The following is an 18,525-nucleotide window of genomic DNA, read 5'->3' as shown; positions in this document are numbered from 1 at the left end:
CATCTGTGCCAAAATATTTTAAATTGTTTTGCTTGTTTACCCAGGAAAACGTTGCTGATTCTCAAGACTTTTATGGGGGTGGGGGTCCTGCCAAGTTTTTTTGTGTATTTGGGAGCAAGAATTGTAATGTTGCCATGGGTTTAGTCCAATGGAGTAATTTGCAGGTAATATTTCGGCATTGGGATATTTGGACCCGTTACATTGCGTGTTCTTTTTGTTCAGCCATGCAAGGAAACTGGAGAACCTGTTGGAAACCCATTAAAAAAGGATAACTTACAAAACCCCACACAGAAAGGGGCCTGAGTTGGGAATTGAACCCAGGGCCTGCTTGCAGTGGAGCATAAGTGTTACCACTGTGCCACCCCTGTCATTTATAATATGCAAATGAATATGAAAAAGGAAAGTTGCATGAGGAGTTCCATTAGTCTGCGAGAATTAGGAATGGATTCCACTCCTTGGTCAACTCAACCTTAAATGAGTACATCAGCACTCGGGAGACAAATGCGCCTGTTGGGTGCCGTGCCGGCCTGTATAGGTGCTCGCTAACAACACCTCGCCCCAGCGGTCTGTTCAAGGCTACGCGGGGGACCTTTGTGTTGCTTCCAGATGCACCAGCACGCGGCGTACATGGTGGACAGCCTGTGGGAGCACGCACGGGAGGAGCTGCATGACTGGGAGGCCATGACGAGCCTTCTACTGCCCACGCATAATGCCAACAGCCCCAACGAGGGTAAGTGGCCCTGGGAGTGGGGAATCATTGCCCCCCCCCCCCCCCAGGGAGTGCTGTAATGATGCCCAGCGACGCCGAGTACACAGAAAGGCACACGCTTGAGGTTTACGCCAAGAGGGGACAGAGGAACGCATGGATTGGAAGAAGTGTGTGAGACTTAGAATGAAGTTGGTGCGTTTGGGTGGGATACGTCGCTAGAAAGGAAAGGCACACAAACAAGATGGTAAGATGAGAAACAATACAAACGAGACAAATACACCATTGACCACCTCCTTTGCCAGTAGAAAAATATGATAATTGTTTTTTTACCCTTTTATCTGGCAACAAAACTGACAGCTTTTTTACAAGGAGTCATGCTTGCATTGACCACAATACCTGCGGTCGGAATGCAAACAAAAAACATAACTCTGATAATGTATGTACTGTCCTTGAAATTGATTGGTCCACACCCGAGAGACGGCTTTTCTTAGAGCCTTGTAACAAAGCTGTCAGTTTTGTTTCCAGATAAAAGGGTAAAAAAACAATTAGACAAATACAATTAATTCTTAAATAGGAATCGCCCAAGATGGTGATCAGGGCTGCATTTGAATTGAATGTAAGTATACCTATACGTTTTGTTATTGATTTTATGTTTTAACCGCTTGGCGTACCATTTTATCGACGCGGCAGTTTCTTGTACATAGTCGTCGGCATCCACTGGACGTCTTTAATATTCAGCAATTTATTTAATGTCACGGAAGAAAAGAGCAGTTGGGGGATCTTCGTCTGTTTGCATCGTTCCTCATTTACCCCCCCAACACAAAGGCCTCTCGGACAAAGAGGAGGCGGGCCTCATCGACATCATGGTTTGCTGTGTGAAGCAGGCTGCTGAGGGCCTCCCGCCCATTGGCCGCCTCTCCAGTCGCAAGGTACGCGCCTCCTCCCCCATTCACGCTGCCGTGTACTCGCGCCATCCAGCAGTAGATTTACATGGTTTGAACATATGACCTGATAATGATTTTGTTACATTTTCTCAAGTTATACAAGAGTGCTTTCACAGACAATATAACTATGATTCACAATTGGCTTTTGGTTTGTTCCACATAGTGATCTGGCCAAATTCTTGTTGGGAAAACCTCCTTCACCTGACCTAAATTGTCACATGTGTGAGCGTTTAACAGACCAACTTTCATTTTTGCAGCCTTGTGACTATAAGTTGTAAAGTTTATTAAAACAAATTTTGCAGTTAGATTTTGTGTTTCTCTTGAAACTTGCGTCAACCACCCTTGGATTATGAAACCAGGTGAGAATGACCAGATCACAGTGGATGAAGCAGCAAGGTTTTTTTACTTTGTAGTATACGGCCCGTTGTCAAAAAAAGTAAGTTGGCTTGGACAGGACCTGTTGCGAGAAGGGAGAGGAACATAATTGAGACTGAACCAAAAGGAAATGAAAAAATATCAATGCTTCCTGACAAATCATCATCATCCTGTGGTCTTTGCGTGCACCACCATCACCTGTGCCTGAAGAGCATCCTCTGGGGTCTCTTCCTCCCCAGACTCAGTCGGCCAAAGAGAAAAAGAACAAACAAGACGAGCAGATGCGGCTCACGCAGCATTTCATCATCGCCATGCCACAGCTTCTTGCCAAGGTGGGCCCCGGGGGCAGACGCCACCACCTGCACACCGTCACTGGGATTACACGAGGCCATTTTTTACTCCATGGCTATTGGGCATTGGCATAGCGGCCCGTTCGCCGCAGGTTGCAGAGGCTCACGGTTTTGAATCCAGCGACTGCTCTGGTTGGTATTGCGGGGAGTGTTTTTACAAAAAGCAAATAAACGCAGTCTGCTTCAGAGTAGATGTGAAAAATCCCTTGGCGCCATTCGCAAGAGTAGACCATTGCGCGTCGGCGTCATGAAAATTTCCGTAGCCACCGTAGCCCTCTATTGAAACAATATTGCAAGACCCTCCTGAAAAAGAGACATGGAGGCTTTCCTGCGTAAACCATAACCACGATATCACGTTCCCATAACTAATTATAGTTCATATTTATATAGTGTAGTGCTTTGCTGTACTTTTGTATGAAGGTTACTTTCACATTCAACTCTATGTGCACATGTACACGTGTTTGTACACGTTTGCGTGCGCGTGCACATGCTTATGTATGCGCGTGCATACATGCCTTGGTGTATATGCGTGTGCCTGATTGTTCATGTGTGTGTGTCTGTTCTCTCTAAGTATGCGGTGGATGAAGAGAATGTGGTGAATTTGCTCCAAGTGCCGATGTACTTCGCCCTTGAGGTCTACACCAATGGGAGACTGGAAAAGGTACCTGTGAGGCTGTTTGTCTTTTACCCCCATATTCTCCCTGTGCAGGATGTTCCTGATGTCAATGGGCTACTACGTGGTTATATATGTAGTGAGTCCAACTGAGTCGCAGACGTTGCCTTGGGAGCAACACTTTATTAAGTAACTCAACATAACATAACAGCCTACACTTGGGTGTTGAATGCTCAACTAGCCACGCTACGGTAGAACTAGACACGGTTTGCTATCCCGGCATGGACCACAAGCTGGGTCCCGAGCCGACGTGGCTCTTCATCACCGGCAACACGAAGAACCCCGAGCCCCTCACGGGGCCCCGTTATATCGGCCTGGGCTGGGGCTGGCTCCGCCCCTCGCCCCGCCCACCTTCTAGATCTCTCTAGCTCTTTCCCGAAGGCTCCCGAGAGCTCTTTTATACCACGTGACCACCCAGCGGCCCCCGACCACCGGTGGCCCCCCTCCAATATCATCCGGTCACGTGTCGGCAGGTCAACCGGCGTATCATGCCCCAACGTAACCCTGGCTGGCTGATACTCCCTCTCGCTCCCTCACCGGGAGCCCGCACCGCACACTCTACGTGGTGCCTCCACGCTGACCAGCGCTCACCCAAGCCCCGCTAGGGCTGGTACTACGCCCAGTAAGCGGGCTACACATAATGCCAACACATTATCCGCCGTGGCTTCGTAAGCCCGGCACCACACAGTGACAATCAGTCATCTCTGCAAAGTAAGAGCTTCTTGCTCTTTGGCTCGTGTCTCTTTTAAAAGACCATGCACAGTTTATCTCTGTCTATAACCATGTGTTTGTGCATACCTGTGAGTGTGCGTGTTTGTGTATCTGTGTTTTTGTGTGTGTACACCTGTGTGCGTGGGGAGTGGTGGCACAGCGGTTAGAGTGCTGCGCTGCGAACCTGGCAACCCGAGTTTGATTCCCGTTTATGGCCAACACCAGTGACGAATATCTGAACAGGACTTTGGCCTCCTCTAGGTCGACTCGGCCTCAAATGAGTACTTGTGGTGCAGTGTGTAAACATCACCACTGGGGAGACAAAGGCAGTCAGGCATGGTGCTGGCAACCCACCCCCTCGTACCATGCGGGCCTTCATAGGTGCTCGCGAACAGTACTTGCCTCAACAGCCTTCTGATAAGGCTATATAGGGGGGATCTTTTTCTTTGTGTGTGTATTGGGGAGCGGTAGTGTAGCAGTTAGCGCACTGCATTTTTAACCCAGCAACCCAAGGTCAGTTCCTCCTCACGGCCAACACCAGTGAAGATTATTTGAAGCAATCTCTCCAAGGTCGACTCAGCCTAAAATGAGTATCTGGTGCAATGTGTAAACATGGCCACTCGGGAGACAAGCTGCCAGGCCAGGCATGATGCTAGCCACCCACTCTCTCATGTGCCGTGCCAGCATTCATCGGTGTTCGCTAATAGCACTTGCTCCAACATCTGTTAAAGGCCATACATGGGGGGTTCTTTGTTTTTGCACAGCACCTGGACACGCTGGTGCGCCAGGTGGGCGAGGTGGTGCAGAAGCACGTCTTGCCGGACGTGCTGGATGGGTGCTCGCGCGCACTGGTCGCACTGACCGTCCCCGACTCCTCCGTGCACTCGCGCGCCCTCGTGTCCGTGTCGAGCCTGATGGACCTCCTCGTTGACCGCTTTGCTCACGCTTTGCCCGCATTCATGGAGCAGGTGGGGTTGCATGCACGTGTGTGTTTAGTAGTGGATCTTTGTGCATGTCTCCGATAGCGTAGTGGTTCGTGCACAAACCCTGCGTTTCGCTAATTACAAAAGATTAAATTTTGATTTAAAGCTTTCGTGACTGCAGTAATTCATATTCTTAGTTTTTTCGGTAAAGTCACGTTGAAGAGAAACAACAAAATAACAAAATATATATAAAACAATAAAAAATTCTCACGACGTTTCGACCATAACTCAAACGGTCATCATCAGGTGTGTCGGTTTGCATAAATTTATTTTGAAAACGGCATATTTATTTATTTATATAAAAAATTAACGTTTGCGTCACGCGCAACGATTGGCAGTTTGCCCAGGACTAGTCCATCTATTTTTTGAAAAGAGGAGGGGGGAGACGAAATTTGTTTTTATGTATGCTGTCTGAAAGCCACTGTAAGCGTGAACAATCAATCAAGAACTGAAATGATTTATCAAATCTTTCCAATGATTGCTAAGATAGAATCCATCTTCTCGGTTGAAATTGTCTCTGTTCTTGTATATGTGGATAGCCTCATGAACGAATCTCTCATGGAAGCCAGATGGCTTACAAAGAACCTCCGTCTTGGAAAAGTCAATGGCATGTGAGCCTACTGAATTAGAACAATGATCTGCTACGGCCGAGGTGTTGGTCCTACCGTGTTTAAGGTCTGCTTTATGTTCACGAATGCGGTCCGAGATATGGCGTTTGGTTTCTCCAATATAACTACTACCACAGAGGCAACTTAGTTTGTAGACACCAGGGTATTGTATGTCCGGAATCACATCTTTTACAGACGGAACCAGATCACGGATTTTATGTAATGTGTTGAAACGGACCTGGATCTTGTGTTTATTCAAGATTTTGGAGATCTTTTTTGTGATCCCAGCAATGTAGGGTAAAGTGATGGTTTTGAAAGGCTCCTCAAGAGGGTTCTTCTTCATGGTTTGAGTGATAGCTTTGCGGATTGTATAGTCGGAGTAACCATTAGCCCTAAGAGCTTGGTGTACGTGCTTGAGTTCACTGCTTATGTGTTCCTGGTCGGATATGCATTGGGCTCTATGATAATTTCTGATTCAACCGCATTAATTGATCAATCTAAACAGTTTTCGTTGAAACCTTCTGCTGCCAGGCCACCAAGATTATACGGCTTACCAAAAATACATAAAGTTGATACACCTCTTCGTCTCATAGTCTCTACTATCAGCTCCCCCACCTACAAACTAGCTCGTTTTTTGTCTGAAATCCTGCGTCCTTTCACTGGAAAGACCACCTCTGCGGTACAAAATTCTACTCACCTGGTATCAACAATCAAGGGTATTTCCCTGTCCCCAGACGACCCGCTTGTCAGTTTTGATGTAGTTTCCTTATTCACCAAGGTTCCTGTACCTGACACCATTGCAATCATTGAAGACTTGGTTCATCAAGGACTAAACACTGAGGTACCCCCCCTGGTGAGACACTGTTTAACCAATACATACTTCACTTGGAATGGAACTTTCTACAAACAAACTGAGGGCACCCCAATGGGCTCCCCCCTTTCTCCAGTTATAGCTAACATTTTCATGGAGAAATTTGAGACTGACGCCATCCAGACTGCCACTCTGCGCCCAACCTTATGGAAGAGGTACGTGGATGACACTTTTGTCATCTGGCCACATGGCCGGCCTGCTCTAGACCAATTCTTCGACCACATCACTTCCATACACCCAGCCATCAGATTTACCATGGAAGTCGAAATAGATGGCAAGATACCTTTTTTGGATGTCCTAATTAAAAAGAGACCTGATGGTTCAATGAGCCACTCTGTCTACAGGAAAGCTACCCATACGGATGCTTATCTGAAACCGGATTCCCACCACCATCCATCACAGAAGAATTCTCTCATCAAGACTCTGTATCATAGAGCCCAATGCATATCCGACCAGGAACACATAAGCAGTGAACTCAAGCACGTACACCAAGCTCTTAGGGCTAATGGTTACTCCGACTATACAATCCGCAAAGCTATCACTCAAACCATGAAGAAGAACCCTCTTGAGGAGCCTTTCAAAACCATCACTTTACCCTACATTGCTGGGATCACAAAAAAGATCTCCAAAATCTTGAATAAACACAAGATCCAGGTCCGTTTCAACACATTACATAAAATCCGTGATCTGGTTCCGTCTGTAAAAGATGTGATTCCGGACATACAATACCCTGGTGTCTACAAACTAAGTTGCCTCTGTGGTAGTAGTTATATTGGAGAAACCAAACGCCATATCTCGGACCGCATTCGTGAACATAAAGCAGACCTTAAACACGGTAGGACCAACACCTCGGCCGTAGCAGATCATTGTTCTAATTCAGTAGGCTCACATGCCATTGACTTTTCCAAGACGGAGGTTCTTTGTAAGCCATCTGGCTTCCATGAGAGATTCGTTCATGAGGCTATCCACATATACAAGCACAGAGACAATTTCAACCGAGAAGATGGATTCTATCTTAGCAATCATTGGAAAGATTTGATAAATCATTTCAGTTCTTGATTGATTGTTCACGCTTACAGTGGCTTTCAGACAGCATACATAAAAACAAATTTCGTCTCCCCCCTCCTCTTTTCAAAAAATAGATGGACTAGTCCTGGGCAAACTGCCAATCGTTGCGCGTGACGCAAACGTTAATTTTTTATATAAATAAATAAGTATGCCGTTTTCAAAATAAATTTATGCAAACCGACACACCTGATGATGACCGTTTGAGTTATGGTTGAAACGTCGTGAGAATTTTTTATTGTTTTATATATATTTTGTTGTTTCTCTTCAACGTGACTTTACCGAAAAAACTAAGAATACAAAAGATTACTTACGAATATCTCAACCGGTCCTGGGCCACTCCCCTAGATCGACCGTGCCTCATATGAGTAGCTGGTGCCGCGCGTAAACATTGGCACTGGTGAGACAAAGGAGCCCAGGGATGTGGTGCTGGCCGCACCACCCCCTTAAGCGCTGTCGGTCTTTTTAGGTGCTCGCTGAACAGAACAGTCGCACCTCTCCGATTAGCATAGTTGGCTACATCCAGTGCGAAAGAAGTTCAATATACATACAGTACTTGCCCTAACTGCCTAAAAAGGCTATACAGAGGATCTTTGTTGTGTTTCCATTAGCAGGTGTGCATTTACCACCATTAGTGAGCAAAACAATAAAAATCTCCATGGGCCCTTGCCTGGTTGAGTATTTACTTTAGCAGGCAAGGGTTAACGACCCTAAACAAACGTCTCAATAAATTAATAATTGCCTCCAAATTACCCAATTGGGATTACACATGGACACATTACTGCAACAACCTAGCAGGACTCTCCTAAAATCAGTCTTGTGGCTCAGTGAGGATTTGCTGGGTATACAAGTGAATTTTGTTTTAAGTTGCTGTCGTGCATTTCCAGGATTATGACGCGGATGGCAGCGTCGCCTACGACTTGCTGTCCGTGCTGAAGAGACTGGCCTCATTCTACAAGTGAGCACTTAATTTGACTTTCCGACCACCAGCCGTGTGTTGAATAATTAATAACGAAAACGACCTTTCCCTAATTTTTTCTCACGGTTGTGCTGTTTGCGTCATGTCATGAGACAAGGAATCAATTTGACGTTCTCGGATAGAGCTGTGCTGGTCGTCGTGCACACTGCGCTACGAACCCAGCCGCCTGAGTTGAATTCTTGGCGGTGGCTAACCGCAATGGCAAATAAAAACTGAACCAGGCCTGGGCCTCCCCTTCGGTCTAATCACCGTTCAAAAAAAATTGTAGCTGGCACAGTGTATGAACGTCAGCACTGGGAGACGAACCATCCAGGTGTAGTCCTGGCCACACCACCCCTTCATATGCCGTGCCAGTCTTCGTAGGTGTTTGCAATAGCACTTGCCCCAACAATCTGTAAAAAAGCTACACAGAGGATCTTTGTCTTCTGGGGTGTGTGTGTATAACAATGGGGGATCTTTGTCTTATACTTGTGTGTGCATGCCTTCTGCTCAGTGGTCACGACCTGACCAGGCTGGACGTACACGAGGGCTGTCTGACTCTCATAAAGCATGCGGACAAGGGAGGGGATGTCCCCGATCAGGTGACTTCTTCCCTCTCCCACAATCTAAACTCAACTAAACTTTTTGTAATTTTACCAGGCAAGACCCACTGAGCTATATAGTTCTTTTTCATCAGTGACCTGATCACAAATGACAGCCCAACGAAGTGGCTTATCACGTGGAAATGTATAGCAGCCAAATACTCTAAATGCATTTTGATTCTAAATGTGGAGGGAAAAACTGGGGGACCCGGAGAAATATCCATGCAATCATGGAGAGAACATGCAATCCAAATATACAGGCGTCAGGGTTGGGATTAAACCCACAACCTTCTGCATACCAGGCGAGGTGGTTAAAATCTCGCCACCACAGCGCCAATGCACCGTGTGTTGCGTTGACTTAGCTGATGCGCGAGATCCCACAATATACCGCGTGTGGTGACATAGATAGCTGTAGTGCTGTGATGAAGCGGTTTCTATGTTGGAACTCCCTCAAGCTAACCAGATCCTGATATCACCACATCACCCACTGGCTCTCCAGACCCAAGCTACCTGGAATCCGCACTTAGCCCAAACTGGGTCTGCCAATAAAAAAAAATATATAAAGTAAATTATATGAGGAACACGAAGTATAAACATGATTTACATACTCTATCCTTGATATAATACGTTATGTGATGTACAGTAAAATCCTGGCTGGCCAGATGTCGGACTTAATTAGACCAGGTTGGTAAAATAAAAATCTAAACTTTATGAAATGCCATAATTTATGATGCACTGTGGAATATGCTATGTGATATATAATAATAATAAATGCTCTATTACACATTACAGTGTGGTGGGGGAGGTGTGGTAGGCAATGAAGGAGAGGGGTCATTGGGCAGGAGTAATGAAGGATCTGGGGAGAATGGTGGGGGATGGGAGTGACCGATGTACCCTTGGACTGACGGGCTTAACTACCAACTTCCGGGTTATGCATGTACATTATTTATGTTGATTAACTATGAAACAACCGGAAATGGACATCAATTGCAATTTATATGAATACATTAACCCCCCCACCTCTGGTCTTCGCACCCGATTGGCCGAAAAGTAGTACTCAAATTTTAAATGTTGTGGGATTAGTCTCCAATACACCGGTGTGCTGAATTAGTAACGAATTGGCATGTTTTGTTTACATGACAAACCTTACTAATTGGCTGTGTCGGGTGGTGGCGGGTTTAACGACACATTTATATTTATGCGATCGAACCCATAACATCTCTTATGAATTACCATTAAATACTGCATGGAACATAGCATGGAATTCATGCAGTATTTGAGTTTTTTTATGGTAGGGTAAGTTGCATACACTCTGCGAATGCTGATATACACTGATATTTACTACACGAATACACCCCAGGGTTGTTGTTTTTTGACGTAGGTTTCATTTTATTCCCAGCTAGTCAGCCTTTTCAGCTATTCAGAACAGCCCTCCCCTCCTGTTGAAAAAGAGCTTGCTAGCTCAATGGGTCTTCCCCCCGTATACCAACAAAAACATACAGTAGTCTCTCCATTGTCCGCTTGCGGTTTATCCGATTTACGGATTAACCGTACATCTGTGATTTTGACATAAAGCTTAATTCAAGGATTTCCCCTTAAGCCCGAATTAATAATCTAAAAACGGTTATACATTATTATTCTTGGCAATGTTTATTACTAGTCACGTACTTAAACTGAACAAATGTGCTCAGGTTAATCCGAGATCCACGTGATTGCCTCTACAGTACAGTAGTTTTCCTATCTTTACAACAGTGGTTGTAGTTTGATTATTTTTGGATTATATCCGCGAATCTTAATTATCTGCGGCGGTTCTCCCCATCATTAACGTGGATAATCGAGAGTCTACTGTATTTGAATATGAGTCAGGCTAGCCAAGATTTTACTGTCGTAATAAAAGTTAACACAATACTTGGCATGTTCGTCATAGCATAATGTATGAACAAATATATATTCTGTTTTTTACTGTTTGTCCACAGATTTTAATCTACGCCACTAAGTGCGTGCATTACAGCCTGTTTTGGAGATTGTCCGCTCTTGCAGAAGACCAACCAGATAAGGTACTTGAAACACTTTTTATTTTGTCCATGCCACCCCTCCCCCATAACCAAATTATTCGTATATTTGGTATTTGCGCCATTCTTAAATCGCAAGGCTGTCAACGTAGACTCTCCGTTACACAGACCCGTAAATACATCCGTGCATTGTTAACCAGGGCGGCCACTGGGCTTAAACCATGAGCCTTTGCAACGAGCGGATAATCGTACGACCGCTCAAACCGTCATCATCTAATGATCGTCCCACCTCCACTTGGCTTTCACTTCTCAATTCCAGAAGGAGGTTGTCTCCCTGCGCAAGAGCCTGAGGTCGTTTTTGCATTTGTGCAACAAGTTGCTCATCGGAATCGGTCTGGCTTTGAAAGAGCAGGTGACTTGCACCCACGTTTACTTGCCCACTTGCTTCCTCGCTCACTCAGTTACTCGCTTGTCAACTCGCTGAGCTGTGTATTCCCTGACTCACTCTCTCACTGCTCACTCTCTCACTGCTCACTCACTGCTCATTCTCTCATTCGCTCACTCAATCACTCGCTGACTCAGGAGGTTAGGAGGGGGGAGGGAGATGAATAGAGTGAGGGAAGGGTATTCCATCTGCTGTGCGACACATTGCTTGTGTGTCACAATTTTTGTGTCTTTCTCGTGTCCCTCGTGTGTCCAGGTGTTCCTTCTGCTGTGCGACACACTGCTCGTGTTTGGCCACTCAGTGGCAGAGCAGGGCCGCCATGCTCTGCTCCCCCTCGTCGTCCAGGCCGAGCCTGAGCTGCAGGCCGAGATGGGCAGCTTCATCATCGAGCAAATCTTCTCCACCAACGAGGGTGGGGATTAATTTCTCTTGTTCACATTTCTCTCTCTTTAACGCTTTTAAACTCACGTTGAAAAGTGTTAATGCATTAGCTCTGTCCATCAGTCTGATGGGCAGACAATAGAGTTACCACCTCTGAGGTACTAAAACTGGAACACATTGTAAGGAGAATATTTCACAATATCGAAAGAGGGGAGAACTGCTTTAAATGCATTTTCTGGAGTGGTGTATTTTTACACAAATAACAAAAACCGCGACATATATTTCCCAGGACACATACCTTAAAAAGAGAAGTGATCCTCGGAAAACCAGGACGGGTGGCAACTTTAGAGCAGTACTTGTTTTCACTACTTCTGACATCTTCGGCAATTATACTCCTGGAGATGCTCGCAGTTGTATGTGGTGAAAGCTAGAGAGAATAACTGTCCAACAATACGGCCTGACCAAAGTCCTCGCTTGAAAATCAACGTTGGCCGTTACTGTTGTCGCCGCCACTGCCGGTTTGTGTCTGTACGTTCTTGCTCGTGTGTGACTACTTGAACCTTGTGTCCTCTCAGACATTTTTGATCAGCAAGAGGACATGCAGAATATTGAGGTGCTTCACAAGCGGAGGTGCCTCCTCGCCGCTTACTGCAAGCTGCTGGTGTATGGAGCCATAGACATGCGCGCCGGCGTTGACATCTTCCGCCGATACGTGGAGGTGAGCAGAGGACGCAGCTCAACGAGGCTCATTGAGGCTCACAGCTCACTACATCTCATACCTCACCCACGCCTCTGGTCCACCACTGCTCACCACAACTTACCTCACCCATGTCTGAGGTCTCGACTGCTCACCGCAGCTCACCATGTCTCACACCTCACCACTGCTCACTCTGTCTCAGCTTACCATGGCTTACTACAGCTCGGCTCACCACATTTTGGTCATAGGGTAGAATATAACATCATACTGCAGTAGAACCTCCAATGTGTTCACTTACCGACCATTCTGTTAACGAAGGGCTTATAACGAGTACGCAACCGCCAGTTTCGGCCAATCGGCGAGCTCCAAAGTGGTCTGAGCAGGCTTCGGCCAATTAGCGACGTCCATTCATGAGCGTTGTGGCATTGTTTACCTTCAGTGTTTGCCAGTAATCTTTTTAGCCCAAGGTAAGATTTTTGTTGTAGGTACAGTAATATGAATTAATGCATTTATTAACCATGTTTCTTTAAATATTATTTGTTTATAATGTTTATGCATTAATATCCATTGTTTAAATATTATAAAGTACATTTTTTTGTGAAAAAGGGGTAACTTTCGATGCTATCTGAACGAATGAAGCCTTTAACATGTATTTTCTACTCGCTTCACAACCAAATCACTTAACGACTGGTTTCATGGAACCAGTTCGAGCCATTAAGAGGGGTACTACTGTATAAGTATTATATGAAGGAGGTAAGTTTTGTTGGCAGACTGGCTGGCGGGTGCACTTGTCGGCAAGTGCATGGTGGTGACATCACGGCGCACATCTGCGGCGTGATAACATCACCTGCATCCCACAGCGTTGAGCCGGTTTCATGCGTTGTGCTGATGTCACGCCTCCCTCTACCCCCGGCCGTGTCTTCTGCGCAAATGCTCGGCCAATGCCAGTGCAGGAATTTAAAACATTCACTTGTGTTTTGCCTCCTTGCATTCGTTGCATCAAACATTATTCGATGATCTCCTTATACCCTGATCCTCCTTATCCTGCTCTCAGTTCTACATCAACTATGGGGACATCATCAAGGAGACGCTGAGTCGCTTGAGGCAGATCGACCTGATGGAGTATGCCCAAACGCTCGCCCTCACGCTCAAGCAGGTGATGCCTCCACCCCCGCACTAATGGGTGTCTCCTCGTTTGGTTCGTAATGGCCATTATGAGACAGTACTGACACTGGATGACCCCATAAGCCAACCCTTGACCTCGTGACTGTGGGCAGATGTTCACGGTGATGCTGGAGGAGACGTCAAACCTGGTTCCTGTCAAGGAGCTGGCGCGTCGTTTCTCGCTGACGTTTGGGATGGACGCTGTTCGCTCGCGGCACGCGATAGCTGCCCTGCACAAGTACGTGCATGTGTGTGTATGTTTGGGGAGTGACTCGTGGGGAGCGATAGTGTAGCGGATAGCGCGCTGCGCTATGATCCCGGCAACTCCGGGTTCAATTCCCGCTCACGGTCAACACCAGGGACGATTATTTTAACCGGTCCCGGGCCTCAAATGAGTACCCGGTTTGGTGGGTAAACGGATAAAGGCGGTCGGGCGTGGTGCTTGCCACCTACCCCCCTCGTGTGCCAGTCTTCATAGGTGCTCGCGAACAGCACTTGCCCCAACAGTCTATTAAGGCAATATGGCGAGTCTTTGTAGTGACTAGTGGCTAGCGCACTGAGTTATGAACCCGGCGAGCTGATGCAAATTCCCGCTCATGACCAATAACAGTGACGAATATTTGACTGGTCCTGGGCATCCTCTTCGTCTTGACTCGGCCACAAATGAGTACAAAGTGTGGTGTCTTAATATCATTACTAGGGAGATGAAGGCAGCCAGACATGGCTTTGGCTTCTCACTCTACTCAATGCATGTGCCCTGCCGGCCTTTATAGGTGCTTGCTAAGCAGCACTTGCCCCTACAGTCTGTTAAGGCTATATGGGATGTCTTTGTGCATGCAAGTGCCTGTTTGTGTGTAAGTGTGAATACTTGTGTATGTGTGCCTGTCAGTGTTATGCATTTGTATGTGTGTGTGAATGTGGTGTCTTTGTCATTAGGAACGGCATCGACTTTGCATTTGAAGCGAAGAAGCCGGGCACTGCCCCGCCGAACATCCTCTTCCTGGAGGTGCTGTGCGAATTCTCTCCAAAACTCCTCTCTCAGGACAAGAAAACACTGTACGTACCCTCTCCACCATCTCTATTCTTTCATCATCGCCATCGTCACTCATCTTTACCATCTTCACCGTTCATTGCCATCATCGCCAATGACGCCATCATAGTCTTCATCATCTTCACTTGTTCATTATCATCATCACCATCTCCGGCATCATCGCCGTTCATTATTATCGCCAATAAACTTGGATTTGGGGTGGGGGGTATTGTTTGGATGTATTAATTATAATTGAAATTCATAATTCTGGTTCTCGAGTTTGGCAGTAATAAATAAATGATGATGCCATCATGTAAACGGTGTCACTAATGCGCTAACCACTGCGACACTGCTGCACCAGACCAACGTTATCCAGCAACGTTTTTATAACTCATTTGGACTCATTTCTGCCTCCTGGGTCGCTTCATCTGTGTCACGCCTGGTGACGATTGTTTCTGCGTGTCTCTTTTGCCTTGTGTCTCACTTGAGTCATGGTTCTCTTCTAGCCAGAGGGGGGAGTTTGGGCCGGGGTGACAGCGGCATAGTGATTAGCGCACTATGCTGTGAACACAGCGTCCTGAATTAGATTCCCGGAACCATTCCAGGGACTCCCCACCCGTCACTGACCTGCTCTGACCAGTGTGGTGAAGTATGGTAAAAAAACCCCCATGACTGACATGGTGTGGGGTATATATTAATCCAGAAGTGAATTTACAAAGAACCGTAAGTCAGTTTAACACGTAGTCTTTGTGCTCGAGTGCCTCGGACTAATACGCTACGAACTCAACTTCCCAAGTTCAATTTCCAGCTACAGCTAACATCTGTGGCGATTGATATCCGAGCCGACCCTGAGCTTCCCCTCGGTCGCCATGGCCTTAAATGAGTAACTGGTGCGTTGTGTAAACATCAGCATTTGGGAGACAAAGACGGTTGGTCAGGACATGGTGCTAATTTCACCACCTTGTGTGGCGTTCCGGTCTTCATATATATGCGCTCGCTAACAGCACTTGCCCCAACAGTCTGTGTAGGCTACATTCAAGGTCCTCCTCTGTCTTTGTCTCAGCTGCGGGTACATGGAGAGCTACAAGCCGCCCACGCGTAGGAACGTGTTGGACTCGGAGTGGCAGCCTGTGTTCACCTACCGCAACTCCCTGATCGCCTCCGCTCAGCCAGATGGTGCCGTTGGCACCCCGGCGACTGATGCCAGCGCCGGACGCAGGATTCGCACACGACACGGCAGTGCCAACAGTGAGACTCTCGCACCAACATGAATACATACACGTATACACACGCAACATGGTCTACACACAGCACAGAGACGGCTATCACCATTTACACAGGAGACATGCACTGCACACATAGATAGATGCACACACACCACAGAGACTGACAACACACGCGCAAGATGCATATCTACCTGGACAACACACACACATCATGGAGATGTACACAACAAGAACGGCCGTTCACTAAGTGGCAGTAATGTCACCGCGGCCCAGGCGGTACTGGTCCAGCTCCTGGCACACGAGTGGCAGCCTCTCCGCAGGTGAGCATTCGAACATTCGACATGGCCACTTTCAGTAGTTTCCTGTTTGTGAAGCAACCCCAAGGGGGGGTGCTTCCATATCTTGGCTCCGCCAAATGTCGTTTGGCCAGGAGCCGTCATGGGCACCCGTCCTCCCAAGGCCCCTGGCACAAGCTTAGTTTGTTCTTTGGCATGTGTGTTTTTGGTAATTTAGTTGAAGGTTAGAGGGGGTCACCAGACCCATGTGCACATCCAGAGTTCCCGTTGGCCGTTGTTGCGGCTACGTGCACCATGAGGGTAACAGCTGATGATTGTCAATCTTTCCCCCCCCCCGCCAATGGTATTGCTCACAAGCACACGAGTTGCCGAATTGCAACCACTGAGGAGGCGGGGGTTATTTTTCCTGTCTCGGACACACACATACACAGACAGACACAGATGTGCACATTATCTCCAAGCACTGATTGTTACTCACCTGCCCATCGGTCTTCCTCCTTTCTCCCCACCACCTCCCACCGACTCAGTCTCCATGTCTACGGAGGCCTCAGGCCTCGAGTGGGGTGCCCGCACCCCCATCGCGACCCCGGCGACACCGCAGCTCACCTCCACGGTGCTGAGGGGGGGAGAGGGGGTCGCCATGGCGACCGCGCGGCGTGGCAATGTGAGCAGCAGAGGCTCCTTGTCGGCCGGATCCATGGGAAATGTCTACACTCGCTCAAGGTGAGCGGAGGAGGGAGGTGGTAGGGGGCGTAATCCTGGTGTGTGCGAGGTGTATCTGTTTGTGTGTGTGTTGTGCCTGCCTTCTTATACGTATGTATTTTGAACTTCTTTCGTAGCCAACTGTGCTCATCGGAGATGCAGGAGGACAACAAATTAAATACAATAAGCAGTTTTATAGGAATGAGTTTTCAATCTAGATTTTAAATTGTATAGCTCCAGTGGATTCCTAATATCGGAAAGAAGCGCATTCCAGACGGCGGCAGAAGGGCACCCGAAAGTACGAGATGTAGTGACTCTTTGTTCAATAGCTAGCCGAAAGCTGCTGCGAGGATGACCAGAGTTTGCATGATGGTTTATGCTCTTTCACATCTCCCTGCCCGCCGGACCTTTCTTCATTATTGACGACTTGCAGCTCAGCACACGGCAGATGCCTGCGCAGCGCGACTCACGACCTCCTCTTGATACCAAGATCCAGGATGGTCATGTCTATGCTCCGCTTCTCGGTGGCAGCCCCAACAGTCTGGAATGCTCTCCCTCTGCACATTTGCAGCATCACCTCAATCGCCTCCTTCAAGAGACACTTAAAAACTCACCTCTATAACCATGCTTTCGAGCGACTCTGAGCTTGGCTCCGCGCGTCTGAGTTGTGGCCGTTACGTCCGCAAATTTGCGCGCATTATAAATTGCATTATTATTATGATTCTTAGGTGCACGCGAACAGCACTTGTCCCGTATTAAGGCTATACGGTAAGGTGGATCTTTGTCTTTGGTCTATGTGAGGTGTCTGGTAATTTGTGTGTGGTGTTGTCTGTGTCTGCGTGCGCTGTTTTTGTGTGTCTACATTTATGTATTTTGTGTGTACGTATTGTTCAGTATATTTGCGTGTGTGGTTTTGTATGTTATGTGTGGTATGTTTGCCATGTATACGTATTTGTGTAATTCTGTATTGTGTTCTACGTGTAGATGTATGTGCTCGCGTGTGGGTGCGCTCCGAACACGGCGACCCAGTTCTATTTTTGCTCATGGCCAATACCAGTGATGATTATCTGAACCAGTCCTGGGCCTCCCTGCGGTCAACTCGGACTCAAATGAGTACCTGGTGTGATGTGAGAGCATCGTAACTGAGGAAGAAAAGGCAGCCGGGCATGGTGCTGGCCACCTCCATCCCCATGTGTGCTGTGCTGACTTTCATAGGTGCTCGCTTAACAGCACTATTCCCAACAGTTTCTTAAAGTATATACGGTGGATGTTTGTAATTTGTGTGCATACGCAGGGGCCACAGTTTGATATCTGCGGTAACTAAGGAGGTTTCCGATGAGGATGACGAGGACAACACGAAAGCTGATAAACTCAGCAGCGGGTTTACATCACGCGGAAGTCAACTTCTGAACGGCCCAGAGGACGCTATGGACACAGACGTGGTATGAACAGTTTGTTGACGGTGATATTTACCCCTTCTCCACTGCCACATCCAAGCCAAGCCAGCTAAACTAAAATAAACTTTTTTTATTTACCAGGTAAGGCCCACTAGCTATATAGCTCTTTTTCAGAAGCCTCCTGGCAACAAATGATAGCTGAACGATGTGGCTTACGGGAACATTTATAGCAGCCAAATACTGTAAAATACAATTTTAAATATCGAATAAAAATCAACGTGACCACGAGAACGTACAAACTCCAAATATACAAGCGTCAGGGTTGG

The 18,525-nt window shown here is 47.1% G+C and overlaps 1 protein-coding gene across 3 annotated transcripts in view; it reads left to right on the top strand.

Moving 5' to 3' along the window:
- Positions 1–18,525, top strand: part of LOC116944600 (cohesin subunit SA-2-like) — a 49,430-nt gene that overhangs the window by 26,187 nt on the left and 4,718 nt on the right. For all 3 annotated transcript variants that reach the window (XM_032958308.2, XM_032958309.2, XM_032958307.2), the window contains exons 16-32: positions 607–730; positions 1,535–1,638; positions 2,268–2,360; positions 2,950–3,039; positions 4,527–4,730; positions 8,177–8,247; positions 8,762–8,849; positions 10,826–10,906; positions 11,181–11,273; positions 11,562–11,718; positions 12,263–12,405; positions 13,439–13,540; positions 13,662–13,786; positions 14,485–14,604; positions 15,642–15,826; positions 16,628–16,823; positions 18,097–18,244. In XM_032958308.2, the coding sequence (XP_032814199.2) occupies positions 607–730; positions 1,535–1,638; positions 2,268–2,360; positions 2,950–3,039; positions 4,527–4,730; positions 8,177–8,247; positions 8,762–8,849; positions 10,826–10,906; positions 11,181–11,273; positions 11,562–11,718; positions 12,263–12,405; positions 13,439–13,540; positions 13,662–13,786; positions 14,485–14,604; positions 15,642–15,826; positions 16,628–16,823; positions 18,097–18,244 (2,124 nt within the window). The remainder of the gene's footprint in view (positions 1–606; positions 731–1,534; positions 1,639–2,267; positions 2,361–2,949; positions 3,040–4,526; positions 4,731–8,176; positions 8,248–8,761; positions 8,850–10,825; positions 10,907–11,180; positions 11,274–11,561; positions 11,719–12,262; positions 12,406–13,438; positions 13,541–13,661; positions 13,787–14,484; positions 14,605–15,641; positions 15,827–16,627; positions 16,824–18,096; positions 18,245–18,525) is intronic.

Source organism: Petromyzon marinus, chromosome 21 (assembly GCF_048934315.1).
Source record: "Petromyzon marinus isolate PM22_M1 ecotype Great Lakes invasive population chromosome 21, UKy_Petmar_22M1.pri1.0, whole genome shotgun sequence".
Taxonomy (NCBI): domain Eukaryota; kingdom Metazoa; phylum Chordata; class Hyperoartia; order Petromyzontiformes; family Petromyzontidae; genus Petromyzon; species Petromyzon marinus.
The sequence above is the reverse complement of the archived record's forward strand: the minus strand, read 5'-3'. Positions and strand labels throughout refer to the sequence as shown.